The following is an 18,626-nucleotide window of genomic DNA, read 5'->3' as shown; positions in this document are numbered from 1 at the left end:
GCATTGGAAAAAAAAAAACCCGAGTGCTAGGGCGAAATACGGTTTTTGCTCCAACTCTCCAGAGTAGTGGTGTTGCACCAGACATGCTGCGATTTCCAAGGCTACCTGCTTCAAGAGGAGTCTTGATTTTAGCCTTTTCCTTCAGAGGCGGGGCTCACCGGAGCAGAACCCACCTGAGGCGACAGCCGCCCGCCCCGGGGACCTACCGCTGACCTGATCCCCCGTGCGACCATAACGCAAGTTATAAACCATCATTTTAACGATCAGCCTGATTTTTTAATACTGCTGACGCGTTTTACCTCTCAAAGCCATTCTCACACCCCCGCGGCCCGCTCACCCTCCCGAAGGACGGCGGCGGGCAGCGGACGCCACAGCCCGAGGGGACCGGGGCGGGGGGGGGAAGGCAGCAACGCGCATGCGCGCCCCCGGCCCCGCCCCTCCATCCCCGCCCGCCAATCGGCGGCGCCGGGGCCCGCGGCGGAGAGCCGCCGTTGCCCTCTCCCCGGCGGCCGGGGCGGGGTGCCGCGGGTTATGGCGGCGGCCGTTGGGCGCGTGCTGCGGCTGGGCGGCCGTTGGAGCGCGGCGGGCGGGCCGCGCGCTCAGGTGAGAGCCGGGCCGGGCCCTTTTCCCGCCGTCCCGCGTGTGGAGGCCGCTTTGCTTCGTGTTTTGGTTTCCCCTTCCTTCCCCGGGGCTCTGCGGGAGGACGGGGAAGCCTCCGTGAGAGGCGGCGGAGCGGGGGGTGTCCGTGGCGGGGTGACCCCCGCGCTGGTTTCGGAGGCCCCGGTTGGGGCGCGGGGCTGCGGCCTACCGGGCGCCGGCGGTGCGTGCGCGGGGCTGGCGCCGGGAGGAGGCAGCGCTGGGGCGGGGAGTGCGAGGGCCGGCGCCGCGTTCGCCTCGGCCCTTCCGTGAGCGGAATTTGTTTTTCCTGAGGTAAAGAAAAAGCGTAGTGAAGCCCCGGGTTATTCTGTGTATCGCTGGAGTTAACAGAGCCGCGTACAGACCCAAGCCAACACAAAAGCGAAGTGCTTTAAGGTGGTAGTTTGTTAGGTTGATCAACTTGAGTGGTGGTGTAAGTGGATAGTGAAGTCTCCCAGCTCCTGCAATGGAGAGAGAAATGTGCTCTACAGGTGCGGTAACTTCTGATGAAACAGAATTACCCGTTTGTTCTGAGAGATACCGGTGTTCAGCTGATTGCCGTTTAATTAAAAAGCTTAGCTGCTGTCAGTATTCAGAACAGTTGCTGTGTTTGTGCGGTGGTATTTGATACACCTGTGTGTATATACGTATTTAATCGGTGACCAGCAAGTGGATAAAAAGGCATGCTGGTAACACTTTCAAGTTACAGAGTAATTTAGGGTGATAAGGGCTGGAGAACTGTTTGGTGAGTGAACTAAACCAAACCGTGGGGTAACAGAAGGTAGATGCAGTAAGGAAATGAAAGGTAATACTGGAAGGAGCAATTTGAACTGTTTATATTGGTTACTTCTAGATTCACTTTACCTCTTAGGGATAATGACCTGGTGCCCGTGTGGGTAGTTCTTTACGCAGCAGTCAGAAATAAACATGCTTAAGTTGTGCAAGGAATGAGAGAGAGAATAAGGCTGACAATACTCTAACGCTTGATTTTGTTCTCAGTTGGAATAATTTCTGTTGCTTTGGTTATCCTATATCAAAGGTATGATTATGACAGTAACTTAGTTTTTTCTAGTCAGGCACCTGCTTGAGTGTGAGCTGAAAATGATTTGTATTGTAAATGAGGAAATGGTCTCGAAGGAGGAATCACTGCAGAAGGTAGGGCTGGAAGGGGCCTTGAGAGATCATTTGTCTACTCCTCTCGCCCCCAGAGATGGGATCAGTACCTAAGCCTATAGCTATATGCAAATCATCTGTCTGTGAACCAGAGGATATGAAGGGAACTAATGGGAGGCAGGGCCCGGGAAACTTAATAGACTCTCCTTTCCATTAGGTGTACTTAACCTGTGGAACTGTTTGATGAGGATGTTTAGGATAGTAAGCATTTATGTGAATACAAAAATCAACCTAAGAAACTTGGAAGAAAGTTCCACTGAGGACTGTTAAGAACAAGATACCAGCATGTCTTTGAACCGCAGATTGCTGGAAACTGGGGAAGTGTCCTGGGAAAATTATCACCACTTGTCCTCTCCTTGTGCCTCTGATGCTGGCTGCTGTTGAGGACAGGCTAATAAGTTGATGTACCCATGTTCTGACCTGCTATAACCATTTCTTACATCAAGCACTTATCTGTGCTTACTGTTAGGGAACTCTCTTATGATGCCTATCCTAAAAAATCCCTTGGTGGAGTGTAGTTCGTTACTTCTTGTCTATCTTAGTGGGGGAACAGTTTAATTTCTTGGGGTTTGTTTTGTAATTGAAAGTCTCGCATTGGGAGAGGAAATGGGAGAGAAACTTTCAGTTCCCTTAGCTTTAACTGAACAACAGGTTTAGCTTGCTATTCTTCTAAGAAGCAAACCACAGAGATTTAGCACAATTTCTGAAGGAAAAAAAAAAATCTATCTTAGTTACTGTCAGTCACTTCTGATGTGGTTGAATAGCTGTTCTCAACAGAAGAGTTCAGAGTACCATATGTGCTATTTAATTTGATTGGGTTGGTTACCTTACCTAAATCACTGTGGATGGTACATGTACTGATAGCAGAAAGAGATGATAGCAATTTGGTGACAGTCTTTCAGAACTACATGCTTGGAATGGAGTAGCTTCTTCTGCAGTTGTTAACTAAGCTAGAGTTGAAAAGCCTGTTAGTATTTGGTAACTTGTGCCTCAAAACACCTGGATCTAAATTCTGTTCCCCATTATGCTTATCTGACACTTGCCATGTATCTATACATTTAGAGTTATCGTTTATTTCCATAGCATACTGTATAAGCAAAACTTAAAATGTAATTTGGTCAAATATGCACAGGAAGTAGATTTTCTGGGTGGGGGAGATGCAGTTTTACAGTTACCTGTCAAGAGACTTCATTTTGAGAAAAAGTTTCTTCTGATGAGACACTTTGTGAAATCAGGTATAAAAAGTAATATAAAATCACTTATGCATATTTGCTGACACCTTGTGATACCTTCTGATGTGTTTTGCAAAATGCTTCTTAAACCTGATAGTGGTTCACATAATTAGTTTGTAGGCCAACTGAAATCTGCGATTATGTAAATATTGTTTAAGTAAATCAATTAAAACACATTTTTGCAAAATAGGACACTAGAAAGCCAAAACTTGCCTATTGGTCAAAAAGTAATTTTTTAGAAACTTGGGGTGGGTCCGAGCATTTACATTCTGTATGATTGCTACATCATACCTGTTTTTTCTTGTGCAACAAGTGACCAGAGGACTGCTGTTGGTATCTTGTATGTCTACTGGGTTCAGTAGCACTAGCTGTGCCAGTAATTGGAGCAGTGGACACAGGGCAGCTTTAGTCCTGCCTGCTGATGTGGTTATACAGCTACAGCTCCACATCTCCCAGTGAAGTTCTATCCCAAAGATGACTTTTTAGTACAAATTTGTTTGTGCGCTTCATTGTTTTGGAAAAGGAGATGATTGAAGCCTGCCAGCTTAAAGCATGGAAGCAGCATGAAAATAGTGCAACTGCACGTGTGCCACATCATTTGGAGTCGTGTTCTATCTCTGTAACTATGTCATGTTATAAAATGGACAATGTTTTCTCTTGAATTCAAGCATCCTGTTTCAGATTCCCCTTTCCTCCCATTCCAAAAGTACAGAAAGCTTGATTCATCTGTTAGTGATACATGTTGACTTTATATCCATATAACTCCAGTGAAGCAAAATGAACAGGACGAGTGAACAGACAGGTACTAGTTATTTCTCTTCTTGGAAAAGATAGGCCACAGAAGTTGAAGTTGTCTGAAAATGCTTATTTTTTTTTTTCTAAGGCAAACTTTACATAAGCTGATTTTCTAGTAATTTACGGTCTCCCTGGAAGATCAAGATTTGCCAAGCTGTTTTAATGCTAGGTTGCTTGAGAAGAAGTTGGGAGGGGAAGGTTAATACCAAGGAGTTTTGTCCAGAAGTAAAGGCTTTCCCTTCTCCCTTTTCCTGGTGGAAGAGCCTGTTATTTCAGGAGCACTGTTAATAACCATTATTATTTAAAAAAAATGGTGAGGCTGCTGTCTGCAGTAGTGCTTTATGAAACGTGTAAGAAGTGAATGCAAACCTCTGTGTTTTCCTCTAGAAAGTAGAGGAGCATGCTTTCTTGTTTGACTGAAATGCCAGAAGCATTTAGCTGTGCTTTGCAGTTCTTGCCTGTGCCACCCATGAAATAGTACTCTTATCCCAGAAGAGGTACCCAATACAATAGATATTAATTTGCATAAGAGGCTGTTTTCTAATTATGAACAGTTTATGTGTCCAGGGACTTTTGATTAGTGATGAATTGAAACTAGGGAAGAATATGAATAGCTTGAGGGAAGGAGGACAAAAATGAGAAAATTACAATAGAAATTGACAGGAATAAGATGAAAGCAATCTTTTTTAAAGTATTCTGTTTAAAGCATAGCAGAGAGAAAGCAATTTTGGGCTAAGTAATAAGGAATCATATGTTCATTAACAAGAATTACAAATAATTAGTTACTATTAAGACAAGTAAGACAGAAGATGAATTGAATTCTTTCCTGAGGAGTGACTAGGAGAGAAGAATAGGGAATATGCAGAGATACCTCTGCTTTCCTTACTGCTTTCTAAGGAAATCACCAGAGCCTTGCCTGTGGAAAATGTGTACATTTAAAATTTTGATTATTTTTCTTTTAATTCTGTATATGTCAATGTAACCTCATAGAAAATGTGAATATAAAGAAGAAAAAAGAAAAAAAGGAAGGAGCAAACCAGGACTAGCATTGCATATGATACTGATAAGCTGTGGAGGAAACAAAGCAACAACAGGCTCTTCAGCACCAAATTCTGCCTTGGAGCTGTTTTTAAATCTTTTCTGGCAGAGGTATTGGTTACTTTTCTGAAGGTATATACCTTGGGGGGGCATATCTTTATCTATGTCAGGTTGTAAAAGCATAGAGGGTCAGTTTTTTCCATCTTGTGTGACCTTGTTATTCAAAGATTACTTTACCTTCTATATCAAACCTTACTGAATTCACAGGACCTATCCTGCAGCACAGGCATTTGCTATACATAGGTTTAAGGCAGGGTATCGTAGTCTTTGTTCCAAATTGAAATTTTAAGTGGGGTGGTTAGATTTTTTTGTATATTGAAACCTGAGAGAGCCATGGACAGGTAAATTGATCATGAATAGCTTTACGTATGTGCAGCAAATGGGATGCATTGGAGCAGTCCATCCTGGGCTGCCAAATGTCCAGAATACCAACTGGGGTCTGTGAAAGTACAAGAAGATCTGTGTTTCATTTCCTGTTCATGTAGGACTTGGCCATGTAATACAGAACACCCAAAGCTTCTACTCACAGGAGTAACCTAACTTGTGTTACTGAGAGAAGGTGGACGTTTGATCTGCTTTTGTGTTTGTCTTGCAAATATACCCATGTAATCTTGTTTTGATGAGATGTGTGTATTTGTATCATTGTGGTTATAACTGGATTTGAAGATTACTGTTGTATTTGTATTAGCAAGTATGAATAGCAAGTATTTTATGCTGTTCATATTAGCTTAACTCAGAATGGTAAAATCCATCAAAATGGTCAGCATGTCTAAATTGTGATCCGGAGAAGACAATTCTCGTGACTCGGAGAGTACTTAATCATTCTGTTCCTCATAATAAGAACCTTAACTAGTTCACTTTGTTGTGCGTGTTTGGGATTTAATGTTTGACTAAAGGTAGATTGAGGCTGCAGCTCCAGGAGCGGCAGAGGCAATTTAATAATTTGCTCAAAGGAGTGAAGGTAAAGAGAGAACTCCCCCTCTACTTCCTTGTTTCCAGTTGCGTAGTTCAGCCACCTTCTCGTGTCAGCTTTGGCTCTTCTCGGAGCCTTCTCTGAATCACTGGGGCTTAGCTCAGCTGAGAACTGCCTGCTCTTCGGGAAGAAGCAGAAGTTAGTGTTCTGCCACATATAGGGAGCTGAGCTGGCTTGTGAAAGAGTCTGAGTGCCAGAGCTGGCACAGGGTGAGTGAAGGGAGTGGAGGAAGGAACGCTAGCAGGGGTGGACTGTGACATAGACTTACTCTGCCTTGTGAAACTGCACTGTCTGCTCAGAAAGCCAAGCTGTGACACATTGAAGGGGCTGGAGAGAAGTGTTTTGGGGTACTATCTGATGAACAGAACTGGGCATTTTTCTGATTCAGAAGTGATTCTTTTTCTATCTTTGCTTTTCTGTCCCACACACCCTTTTTTATGTGATTCCCTCCCTCCCCCTGCCCGCCCACAGAAGACCAGACAAATAATCAGTTCTCATTCAGTTTGTGGAATAATTAAGCTGCAGAGGACTTTAATACTGATGTTGGAGAGGCAAAATAGTGCATAATATTGGCACTAGGCCAGAATTGGGACATTACAGCTCTGTCAGTGAAGCTCCTGTTCATCTGGCAGAGAGCTTGATTGAAATGAGTTGTCTTAACTACTGATTGCCTTGATAGAAGAGAAACCAAACCTGTATCCCGCAAAGATCAAAAGATAACTTGTCCCCTGAGTTATGAGTTCTGAGCTGTAACGATGCTCAGTAGTATTTGCTGGTGAGAACTACCCTGCTAGTTTTCTAACTGTTTCATCTGAGATGGTGAAATAGCTTAAGAACCATTATGGCACTGTGAACAAGGAGGGAGCACTGCATAGCCTTCCCAGAGCCTTTAGCAGTATTTGTGAAGCCACATGCTTCAGAAAGCCACTAGAGAGCTGCCCTGCAGATTCTTTTCATACTTTGTTATGGGATGCCTTTAGGTGAAGGCAAAACCTGCTTATTTGCTGATGGATTTTTATTTTCTTTTAAGACTGCATCTGTTGATCAGCACTGTGTTTTGCTTTTGCTGGATGTTCCTGATGTATGATACGACGCTTCTTTCCATCAGAAAAATCTTCTGAATTAACCGTAATGTGTGAAATGTTCAACTTTCAGAATGTGTTTATCTGTTTATGGGCATTAAACAATTGGAAGAAAATGGTTTCATGAGTAATATTGCCTTTTCTAACTTATTACAATAATGTGTTGAATCTTGTTATAGGTATGAATGGCTTGTTATACTATTCATTTTATTTAGAGCTCACTTTGCCAAAAATATAAAATAAATCTCTCACTTTTTTCTTTTTTGTTTTTATTAGGCATTAAGGCTAATCTATACCACTACACCAGTGCAGAGAAAAAATGTAGGTGCCTCAGGACCTGAAAAGTACACAGAGGAATTTATTAAAAAACAGATTGAAGAGTTCAACCTAGGAAAGAGACATTTAGCCAACATGATGGGAGAAGATCCAGAAACTTTTACCCAAGAGGATATTGATGTAAGTACAGTTGCTCTGTTGGAGAAGTAATTTACTGTAGAGTTTCAGATATTGAAAGCACTTTACTTCAGCATGAGCCCCTCAGCTCTCTGTGAATTTTAATCAAACTGTCAGAATAAGAAAGAATGCTACTATACATTGCAAACATTGCAACTGTGACTGTGAATAGAGATTCTACCCCTGGTACCATGTGAGGTCAGACATCACAGTATAGAGCTGTATACCATATCTTGCTGAAGCACAGTAGGTTCTTTTTAAAAGTACTAATGGATAATCCCCTTGATCAGAGGTTATAAGAGGCACTGTAAAGGTTTATGTAGCACTTCGAAACGTTTACCCACAATTTGACCTGCTGTGTATATTTAGGTCAGGTTTTCTTGTACGATACTGTGGTTGCTGGTAATCCAAATTAAATTTTATAGGATGTTTTACAGCTAACACTCTGGTTTAGCTTAGGAATTTTAATATAGACGTGAATTTAAGCTCATATCAGTAGCTCCAAACATACTATTTTATTGCCGTTCCCTCTGACAAATGACAGATGGGTGGCCTCCTCTTTCTCTGTGTCATTTAGGCTCATATATAGATATGCCCCCTTTCACTCAGAAAAATGTTTTGTTGTATGGATTTTTTTTTTTTTTTTTAATGTCCCACCTGGTCTTCAGTTCTGTCATTTCTGTCTTATTTTATCGCACATCAGAGGTAGGGAGGAGAGATGTCATTTGGTGACATTCACTCTTAGGTGAAGCTGTGTGAAGTCTCATGGCTGAAGCTTTCTCTGTGCAGCAGCAACACTATTAATATAGCCACAGCAGCACAGTATATCAGCAGGGTCTGTAGGGTAGACATAGTAATGTGGTACGTGCCAAAAGAGAGGTGTGTGTGTGTGGTTTAGTTTTTTCAGAGTGAGGAGATTGTTTGTGTGGCCCCTGAGCAGCAGAATTCTGTCAGCATAGCTGTGTCCACATAAGAGGTCTTGACAGTGTGCTTATGCCAAGAGAGAACTACATCTGTAGGTGGTGATACAGGCTGATTTCAAACATGTTTGGCAACCTTCAAAACTAAGTTCTGAAAACTTCTCTGAAAATAGACAGCAAAGTAGAGAAGAGACACACAGTTAATGGCCTGCTGAGAAAAAGGCTGAAATGAGACTTGAGTTTCATCAGGTATCAGAAAATCCATAAGGGAAGCTTGACTTCAAGTCATAAATCTGTAGGAAATCAAGCTTTACAAGTACAAAGCTATGCACTGGTACTGTGACTACTTTCATTCAGAATCGTAGATATCATTTTGCTCTTCTACAGACAAGTGCCAATGCGGAGACCCTTCCAGTCTTAGTGTAGAGTGGATAAGGTCCTGTCAACAGTAAAAGTATTCATTGAGGCATCTGGGTCAGCAGTAATAGCAACCTGTTTCTTTACATTGGCTTTCTTATTTCTGTACAGACTATAGGATTTCCTTTTCCTGTATTTTTCAGATGGTTTTTCTTACCTGTAATGACCTTTATCTTTTTGAGTTACTTTCTTGTAAAGTATTCATGCACAGACCTGCCACCAGAGTACCTCCCTTGTTAGTACAGTACGATGATGATGCTAATAGTTCAGTTTGTTTGCCTGAAAGGTTAATGGTGGGGGAGTGCATTAATCTGCAGTCTGGCTTCCTTCCTTGATAGGGTCTAGGGGGAAGGCTTACAGACAGCAAGACTTCAAGAAATGGAAAATGACCATATCTAAGTAGTGGTTTCTTCTTTATGAATCCACAGCACTATGATCATTTGCACAAAATTAACTGAGCTCCATCATTAGTAAAAGCAGATTCATTCTGGTAATTAGCTTTTACAAATGCAGTGCAGGTGACGTGTATGGGACTGCTTTGCAGACTGTTTTTGAAAGGAGGGAGAAGTGCAGCCAAAAGAGTAGTGTTTTGTTTGGTGATACCAAGTATCTGTGGTACATGTTTGATTTCTTCATATTCCATCAGGTGTTGGAAAATACTTAGAGTGTGTAATAGTGTCTGCTATGCATAATTAAATTTCTGTTATAAAAATATAAAAGCTGCTTAAGCACTGGCAGGAGAATTATCAAGCTTTACATTTCGAACAGTAATAATTCTTTCTGATGAGTGCTTATATACCACCGTGTCTTCTACTGTTAATCAGTCTGTGCAGTGTATTTCAAAAGTAGACATCATAGGATTCTGTCCTTCACTGGAGTTTTAGGTATAGTTTAATAAAAGCTAAACCTTGTGAAGTTTTGAACAGGAAAATAAGTTGACTTACTTGCTAATCCTTCTGGATGTTGTGGAAGCAGAATTGCCTCTTACTGATGCTTTTATTTAGGAATGAAAAGTTAAGCTGTGCATTACAACTGTATTTCTGGAGGAGAAAAAAAAAATCCAGCAAATTGATATATAACTCAGCAGAAGTCTACCAATTGCTTTTTAATTGGTATTATAGACCTCACTCTGTAGCTAGGATGTTTTATTCTCCTATGTGTGAATATGTGCTATGAAGTTTTTCTAATTGATTTGCTTTGCCCATTCCATTTGATGTATCATTTTTCACAATATTTCATAATTTGTGCTCATTTCTAATGAACAGAGTCGTTAGGACAGGCATGTCTAAGTACAACTGACAGCTAACATTAGGTGCCAGATGCAGTTTATAAAGCTATGTAGAACTGCAGAGAACAGTTTAAATAAATTAGCACCTGTACATTAGTCTCACTTGCTGGTAATTTATAAGCGAATCAGTAGAGATGACATTTAGGTAAGTCATTGATCAAGTTAACAGCTGCATACCCACTGCCCAGCTGGGATACCTAATTAATAGAGATTGCAGTCCTGACCTAGTGCTTTTCCCCAGTTGAGTCTGTAATCCTTTTATTTTGTGATTTAACTTTAACTTATGGTTGTAGTAAACAGCCCACCTTCATTTTCCACTGTCAGTTCTGTGATATTCTACTTTAAAGCCCAGAAATCTAAGTAAGATTAATACAAGAAAAGCATCTTAATCTTCATGACCTATTTATATGTCAGTATTTTTATTATTCATTTTTATGCAGTCACTAAATGCTCTCCCAGATATGAGCTCATCATAAAGCAATACTCTTTCCCCATAAGAGTTAGTAAAACTCAAAAGCTAGAGATCTATGTTGATTTTCTCTTGTCGTCTGCCTTATGACCTAATGGATTGTTGTCAAGCAGATGGAATAATTTGAATCTAAAATATATGTTTATCTTCACTAGCATATATATTGTTGCAAAAGTACCAGTAAGGTTGTTAACTATGAAAATGTTAAATGTGGATAAACTATACCCTATGAGGAATGAAGTTTCTTTCAATGAATTAAGATGACTTTAACGAAAAATAGGTTGTATTCAGTTGCTTTTAAAAGTGGCTCAGCACATCTGATTTCTAAACATTCAAATTTTAGCAATGCAGAGTGTTAGAAATGAGTGAATATTGGCATATGTGAAATGTCAGAAACAAAATGCATTTCTGAACTTTCTATTGTCTGCGAGAAGAGTGTGTTGTCCAGCATTGTCCTCCCAAGAAATATTGGATTTTATATTGTTTTTTAAATAGCTGAAGCTAGAATGCTTTTTTCAACTTTTTTTCCAGTGGAGCCAAACTCTGCATCAGTATTTTCTTACTTTTGCATCAAAGTCCATCTGAGCTGATGACTGCTGTATTTTTTTATTTACTCTCTTTAATACTGTTCAGCATTTTGAAAAGTTGAAATGAAGATAGAAATAATGACTGTTTCTTACAACAGGTTTTTGGCTTTTTTTTTTTTTGCTCTGCAAGCTCTGGACAAGACATTAATTTTTGTTTTGAAAATGATTAGTTAGTATAAAAATAATGTAATATTAAAAGAAGGTGGGTTTTTTTCATATAATGCTAGTGGGTTGTGCTGGGTTTTTTTTTCCAAGTGATGGGGTTAAAATGTTGTGTCACTGTGAACTTGAAATTTCTTTCTGTCCCAGCTAGAATTCAGCTTTAGATAAACAGCAACAACTGATTGGGGTGGTTTCAAAAATTTTAGTAGTTAGTTGTTAGAGGAGGATTTTGTTTTACAAGGTAAACTTAGGTGTGTCACTGATGATTATTTTTTTTTTGTTAATCTTTTTCATTTTGTTAAATAAAAGAACTATTTCAGAGTTAACATTTCACATCCCATTTTTGATTCATTCATTCCTGGTTCTGCCCCAAATATTCTGGATTTTGGAAGCTGAAAACTTAAAGAATACTGCTAGTGTGATTAGAAGGAAAAACAGCTGTTCCAGCAAACATCTCAGTCTGAGAAATGCTGAAGTACAGTGGCTAAATGTGATTCAAGAGGCAAGGTTTAAGAAGGGAAGTGGCTCTCGTGATCAAGTTGAGGAGCAGAAGAAACTGAAACAGCTATCGCTCAGGCATTTCATTAAAACATTACGGCATAAAGTGTCACTTCTCACCTCAGTGTTTTGATGATTAAAATTTCGTGTATATTTAAAAAGGAATGAGCTGGATTCTTGAGCCCTCTGCCTAAAAGGGTGCTGCTACAAGGGAATCCAGGGTGGAAGTTTTAAAATTTTTTTTTCTTTGTTCTTTCCTTGTTTTCTACAAAATACCTTTCCTCACGGGATGTTACTTCGATAACTATCTTTGCACATGATTTGAGCAATGAAAATTAGTGGAATGTTTTGTGTTTGAGCTGTAGATTCAACAAAAGTGTGGGAAGACACTTGGGCAAGATCAATTTGCCCTGCCAAACCTCTCCTACTTATGGCAGGTTATTTAAGGACTGAACTGTTTCAGTCTCCTTCTCCTATCCCAATATGATTCAGTGAACTCTATTTGAATTCAAGTATTGAATTCTTAATTTCTCAAGACATTTTAAAAAAAAAAAATTAACCCTAACTGACCCAGCTGAACTTGTTTGATTCAGAGTTAGTCTCTGACGTTTGAGAGAGTGAGCAAACAAAACTTCTTGGCTTGTAGATAAATATGAAGGGAAGGAGGATCAGAAGTCAGCATGTGCAACATGCACAATGAAGGTGTGCAGGTATGCTGAATTCAGCATACCTGCCACAACATGCCACATGCAGTGCTGGACAGATTATTTAATGAATTGGTTTGCATGTCTGAAAGACTGCCAAATATGATTTTTTTTTTATAGCGATGGAAGCTTCTTTTCATTATTCCAACTGGCTTGAATTCAAACTTATAGCTGCAAGTGAAAGACATCATGGTCCTGTGGGCAGTATATTGAATCATTCAGTCCCTCAGCAGGGAATGATATAACAGGATTCCTTTTCATTTGTTACAGGAATGTTAAGTTTACCAACACAGTTTAAGAAATGTCTGATGTAAACCATTTTGTTACTAATATGTATTCATTATGATCTGCTATTTTTGAAGGTGTGACTACTGGGTGGGTTTTTTTCCTGTGTGGATCAACAGTAGAGTTCGAAAACAAACACTTTCAAATCCTGAAGGAAATGGCTAGAATTTTTTTTTAGTAACTCATAGCAGAAGCAGGCTGTACCCATTCCACCTTTTTCCAGTAGTGTATGTAATAATTTTTGGAAACACCACTGTGTTACTAGGTACCAGGATTTTTAATCATGCTTCTGCTGAAAATAGGTATGGATGTTTTCTTTTTTAGAAAGTTGTGTTTTGTTTCCAAAGACAATGGCAACAGTGTGATTTAACAAATAGAAGTGTGAAATGGCAGCCCAGAACCTGTAGAGGCTACAGTGGGGTGAATGAATCTTGTATAGCTGAAATAATGGCCTGAAGAGAGCAGTCCTTGGTCATATTCAGCACGACACTTCCTTTCTCATGTAGAGTTCAAGTCAAATTAAGCACTAGAAGAAAGATTGGGCTGTGACCCTTAAGCTAAAAACTACTCCTGGAATGGAAAACTGCAGTTAAATCGAAAAGGTTTCTTGGGAACTTTACTGCTAGTGTTTAAACCTTGATTAAAGTTTCAAGAGGGACTTTCACCTGCTTTTTTGGATGTTCAGGAAAATGCAGAATGTGCAGCTAATTCTCCAGAATTTTGACTCGAGACATGGAGATTCCTGAAAGGAAGCCTGTGTTCCAAATCTGAAGACATTGTCAAAAGATTTCAGGAAAATACTTCATTGTTATTTATGTGCTTCAGCTGCGGTTTGGAGAGACTAATTCTGACGTCATTCCTAAGGTTGATCCACCATCTTATTTTATTGCTAGTACACATGGGTGTTGAGAATCACAGTTTTTCCAAAGTACTCATTTTCTACATAACTGAAACATTTGCATAGAAAAAATCAGCTTCTATAAATGAAGTTTCTGAGAGGCAGACTGACTTGCTGTGTAGTTGCTAAAAGTACAGTCTGAGGACACAGCTATTTAAGAAGAAACTTCTGAATGAAGTTGAACTGGAGTCTGTTGCATCCCAGGATAGTTCCTGATGGGATGTAAAGACAAATACCTCATCCTTGACTGCATTTCCATAAAAAGGGATAAGGTAGGAAGACTCTATTTCTTTCCGTTTTGGAACAACAAAAAAGCAAACTTATGAAGTGAACTATTATTATTTAGCTAGTTGTTGTGTGGAGAGCTGAAAGTAGATGTTGGGATTTCTTAATGCAGGCTTTTTTATGCTTTAGTGTGAAAGACATGAGTATACACTCAAGCAATATAAAGTAGACTTTCTAGAAGTAGGTCTCGGATGGTAGCCGCTCTCTTCATTATAAATGTTAAATTGTTATATTTGGCATTTATTAAGGTGTCATAGTTACAGTAACTGTTTTGACTGAGATTCTGGAAATGCTTGTATAAAGACTGTCTTAAGTACACACACAGCCAGTCTCAGTATCCTGTAATAAATTCTTTTAATATATTATATAAGGTGTTTGTTTAACATCATTTGGCTCACAGCAGATCTCTATTGTCATCATAATTAATCCCCATTTGTTCATAAATAGGTGTTCACCTACTGTGTATATGCATAAAATGCCCATTGACTAACAAATGGGAATACAGTAGTCACTAAGAGAAACAAAATTACCGTTTCATAAAATCAAGTTAAGCCTTTTGTTTGCTTCAGAATTCTCAAAATTTCTGTTCAGAATGCCAGTAGGGGATTAATGAAAGTAATAGGTTAGGTCTTTTTACACTCCATGCATATTAAATCAGTTGAAGCACTGGCAAACCACTCCATGTCCATGGAAAAAATTATCAGCAAGTAATAGCCCTGAGGTAGCCTAACTAACAAAGAGCTGTTCTTCTTAAGAGAAGATTTTAAACTCTGATTTTATTGTAATTCTACTTTTCCGTACTGTCTAATGGAAATATAAACAAGAGCACTGCCAGAGGGGTTTATTCGGTTAGTCCATGTTACTGTACGAGCACAAGATTTGTCTTAAGCTCTACTACCCACTGTCTGAAGTTGGCTACGCTTGCCAAGCCCCTACATCTGGGGGTTTTTGATGGCTATGTTTTTCTGTTTTGTTTTTAAAACCAAATGGAAATAAACAGCTCTCATAAATGCATATTTTTGTTTTATTAAATTATGTTTCAGTTACATTGAGGAGGGAGAGTAAGATGGTGTTGAACAGAAATGTGTGTCATTGGACTTAACCTTGTAAGGTGCTTTCCCTTACATTTTGCCAAATTATTTGGAATACTGGTGTACCTACTTTATTTGTTGGAGGCAAATAATAACTTCATACATCACATGAATAGTGGTGGATATTAAGTAGGTTAAGTAAAAGCAAATGATGTACCTTGTACTTTGTGAAAACAGTGGTAAACAATGAGTGTGTAATGAATGTCACACGTTTTTCTAAATTGTTTTAGCAAACCCGTAGGTATCTAAGGAGAAGAAAGATGACATTTAAGAGTCTTTCTTTTCTGAGCAATTAGTTCAAGTTCAGCAAAGATTGTAGTGACTCACATTTGTTTCCAATTGCAGTGATCAATGAAATGCTTATTTAGGCTATGTAAAATACCTTCTACTGCCACAACAAACATTGCTTTTAGACTTCAGGAAGCGTCTGTAGAAACTGGGATTCTAAATGTGTAAAACTTTGCTTTGTCCAGTTGCTTTAAATAAAATTTCCATGTCTGTCAGTAGGCACTGTTAACAAGCACTGATATTTTTCAGAAAGATAAATGTTTCCTCTAGAAGTCACAGCACTTGAAATTTTAGGGGAAAAATCACTGTGTATAAAGGTGGTCTTTGCACTTGAGTAGTTCTAGTAAGTTATGATAAATGTATACCATGAAAACTAAACTTTGCAGAAGAAAGTTCACTCATACTAATATAGTAGCGTACAGCCTTCAGAATGAGGTTTTACTTTCCCTGAGGATTCCTGAGGAAATGATCTGCTTTTCTTTTCAGCACAGCACATATGCGGCACTCTTTCTTACTGATTTGGTTGCTTGCTGTACAGAAGTTGCACTGTTTTTCTCTACAAGAAAGTACCTAAGACATGGTTTGATGATGCTTCTGTGAAAAAGAAATTACATACATGATCTCTCTTTTTGTTTTTAGAGAGCTGTTGCCTATCTCTTTCCTTCTGGCTTATTTGACAAACAAGCCAGGCCCATGATGAAGGTAGGAATTTTTTTGTTGCATTTCTGAATAACTGTAGCAGGATATTTTAAGTAGCTTTTTCCTTTTGCTGATATTTGTTTGTTTATTTATTTACAGCATCCTACGGAAATTTTTCCAGAGCAGAGGAGTAAGTGTTCATAGATTTTTTTATTTTATTTTATTATTTCTAAGTAAGAATTTTTGCATATGTAGAATTCCTTATTTTCACAGATTTACTTTTTTCCCCGTGTTCCTAATAATCGCTAAGACATGAGCAGTAAAAGCCTGATCTGATATTCTAGTCTTTAGGATAAAAAAATACTACTGGATTCTGGAATACCAGTGGTCTTTTCAGACATCTTGTTAACTGACTATAGATAAATGTTTTTCATTGTTTAAAAATAAACAATAGGTAGGATGACGTGTGGAATCTGTTGAAGTCATGTGAAAACCTTTTGTTGAATTCAGTAGCTTTTTGTCAGAGCTGTCTATCTTGCCCATAAAATATTCATTAATACTATTTAAAACCAAAAGTTTTCCTGGTAACTTCATTGCTCTAAAAGCTTAGAAATTACAGCTTTGCAATTGTCAGTTGAGAGAATAGAGAGAGTGGAAACTCTCCCAATCATGTCTCAGTTTTGACCTGAAAGTCCTAACTCTGTGCTTATGTCCATACTGTCTTTGGTCTTGCTCTTGAGACACCTTATGAAGTCCTGGTTGTCAGTGATATGCCAATATGTTGGTCAGCGAGAACTCCACTGAAATTGCCAGATTAATCTTACGTAGAATATTTAAAAGATATGTCAAAACCTGTTGTCCACTTCTGACTCGGGTTTAGTATGAACTAGTAGCATGGGTGTGAAATTCTACATTCGCTGGGCTATCAAGTCCCACATGGACACTTCCGATTATCAGCAAAATCTTATTTTCCGTCCTTCCTTTTCCTGTTCCTGGAATTAATTGATACTTGATTGTATGTCTTTTAGAAAGCTGCCTAAATTATCTGAAATCTTGGATTTCAGCTTTCAAATGGTATCATACATTATTTTGTAACTTCACAGTATTGTGAAGTAGAAAGTGAAAGGGTAGGAGAGAGTTAATCATTATGCAATTTAAAAATCCAAGGGCTGTTTTATGGCAAAACTAAGCTACTATTCTGTATCTTTCAGGACTAAAGAATTCTTTGAAACGCTAGCTGTGTCCTGAGGAGTGTAAAAACTAATTAGTATAAACGTGTATCTTTATTTACATCTAAAAATAACACTTTCAATAAGTATCTCTTTTAAAGCAGCTTTGTCTTGTCTACGCATTATGTCTTTGATAACTTTGAAGTACAGAAATGTAAATTTATACTTCAGAATGTTCCCTGAACAGTAATTTCAACAAAATATGCTTTCACAGCTGCATACATGGAAATTCACATATTCCATTAGTAGTATGTGTGGGTAAAAGCCCCCTGTATTCCTTCTGTTCTAGTAAGTTTTGCATCTTTACATTCAACTTCTGCCATATTATGTCTTAATGTTCCAATGCAATATATATCATGCTTATCAGACAGGTTCTTCGAGTGTTATCTTTCTCTATAGCTTATAGGTAGTTTCATTTGAACTTCACTGAATAGTATAGCTGGGAGTTTCTCTACAGTTCAATTTGTAAAAAGCTCTCAAGTTTTAATTTTTGTCACTTTATTTGGAAAAGATCTTTGTCATGTTATATTTAAGTTTGATTTTTTTTTTCTGAAGTTGAAATTTATTTGTCCTTAAATAACATTTTTTTAATGAATAAAATAAACTGGATGTGCTGAATTATTAGGAACAAATGTTTTCTTGCTGAACTAAATATGTAAATTATAGCATAGGTCTTTGTATTTAAATATTCCAAACGTACCAACGTGGACAAGTCCTAAAATCACCCAAGTTCTGAATACAGTTGTTACCCACAAAAGACAATTGATACTTAGTTTAGTTTAGACATATTATATTAATAAAAAATTTGCTCTGGGTTTAAAGCACTGTTTTCCAGAGCTGTTAATCTTTCATCTTTCACAATCATGTGAATTTCAGTTGTCTCTTAATTTGTACTTCACCTATTCTAAAATGGATACTTCTATCTGTAATACCAACTGTACAGTCTTTGAAAGTTTATTTAAGATGTACATGAGGGATTCCCTGATGTTAAATGATATTTAGAAATATTATTAAATATTTGGTTATAATTGCAGATGGAGATTGGTTTTTAACAAGGTAGTCTAAATCATTAGATTTTTCAGACAGGTTGAACACCCGTAAAATGTCTTTGTTCTCTGATATTTAAAAAGGGAATCAGTATTATGAAAGAGGTTTATAACTGCAATTAAATACGAGGGATTTTTTTAGTGAGTGTATATTGCTTTCTTGTCTAATCTTGCTTTTCATTAGAAATCCAGTGGGGAGAAGATGGCCGACCATTTCACTTTCTCTTTTATACTGGCAAGCAGTCATATTATTCATTAATGCATGTAAGTATGTTATAATCTGTAATAAATAAAGTTAGCTCCCAGTCAAGTGCATGTTACTCTAGAGATGTGTATGAGGAGCTCCTGAGCTTACTCATGTTTTTGCAGTAGGCCATA

At 38.5% G+C, this 18,626-nt stretch overlaps 1 protein-coding gene and 1 long non-coding RNA gene across 2 annotated transcripts in view; one reads left to right on the top strand and one right to left on the bottom strand.

Annotated features, from left to right (window-relative positions):
* The window catches only part of LOC115334601, a 33,800-nt gene extending 33,417 nt beyond the window's left edge, over window positions 1-383 (bottom strand). Inside the window, exon 1 of the long non-coding RNA XR_003921188.2 lies at window positions 174-383. This is a non-coding gene — a long non-coding RNA (uncharacterized LOC115334601). The remainder of the gene's footprint in view (window positions 1-173) is intronic.
* Window positions 384-493: 110 nt separating this feature from the next.
* MRPS9 (mitochondrial ribosomal protein S9) overlaps window positions 494-18,626 on the top strand; it is a 34,780-nt gene continuing 16,647 nt past the window's right edge. The window contains exons 1-5 of the mRNA XM_029998974.2: window positions 494-603; window positions 7,266-7,445; window positions 15,974-16,036; window positions 16,133-16,163; window positions 18,433-18,512. Coding sequence (XP_029854834.1) covers window positions 532-603; window positions 7,266-7,445; window positions 15,974-16,036; window positions 16,133-16,163; window positions 18,433-18,512 — 426 coding nt within the window. The 5' untranslated portion in view covers window positions 494-531. The remainder of the gene's footprint in view (window positions 604-7,265; window positions 7,446-15,973; window positions 16,037-16,132; window positions 16,164-18,432; window positions 18,513-18,626) is intronic.

Source organism: Aquila chrysaetos, chromosome 23, assembly GCF_900496995.4.
Source record: "Aquila chrysaetos chrysaetos chromosome 23, bAquChr1.4, whole genome shotgun sequence".
Classification (NCBI taxonomy): Eukaryota; Metazoa; Chordata; class Aves; order Accipitriformes; family Accipitridae; genus Aquila; species Aquila chrysaetos.
This window is presented reverse-complemented; position numbering and strand designations above follow the sequence as displayed.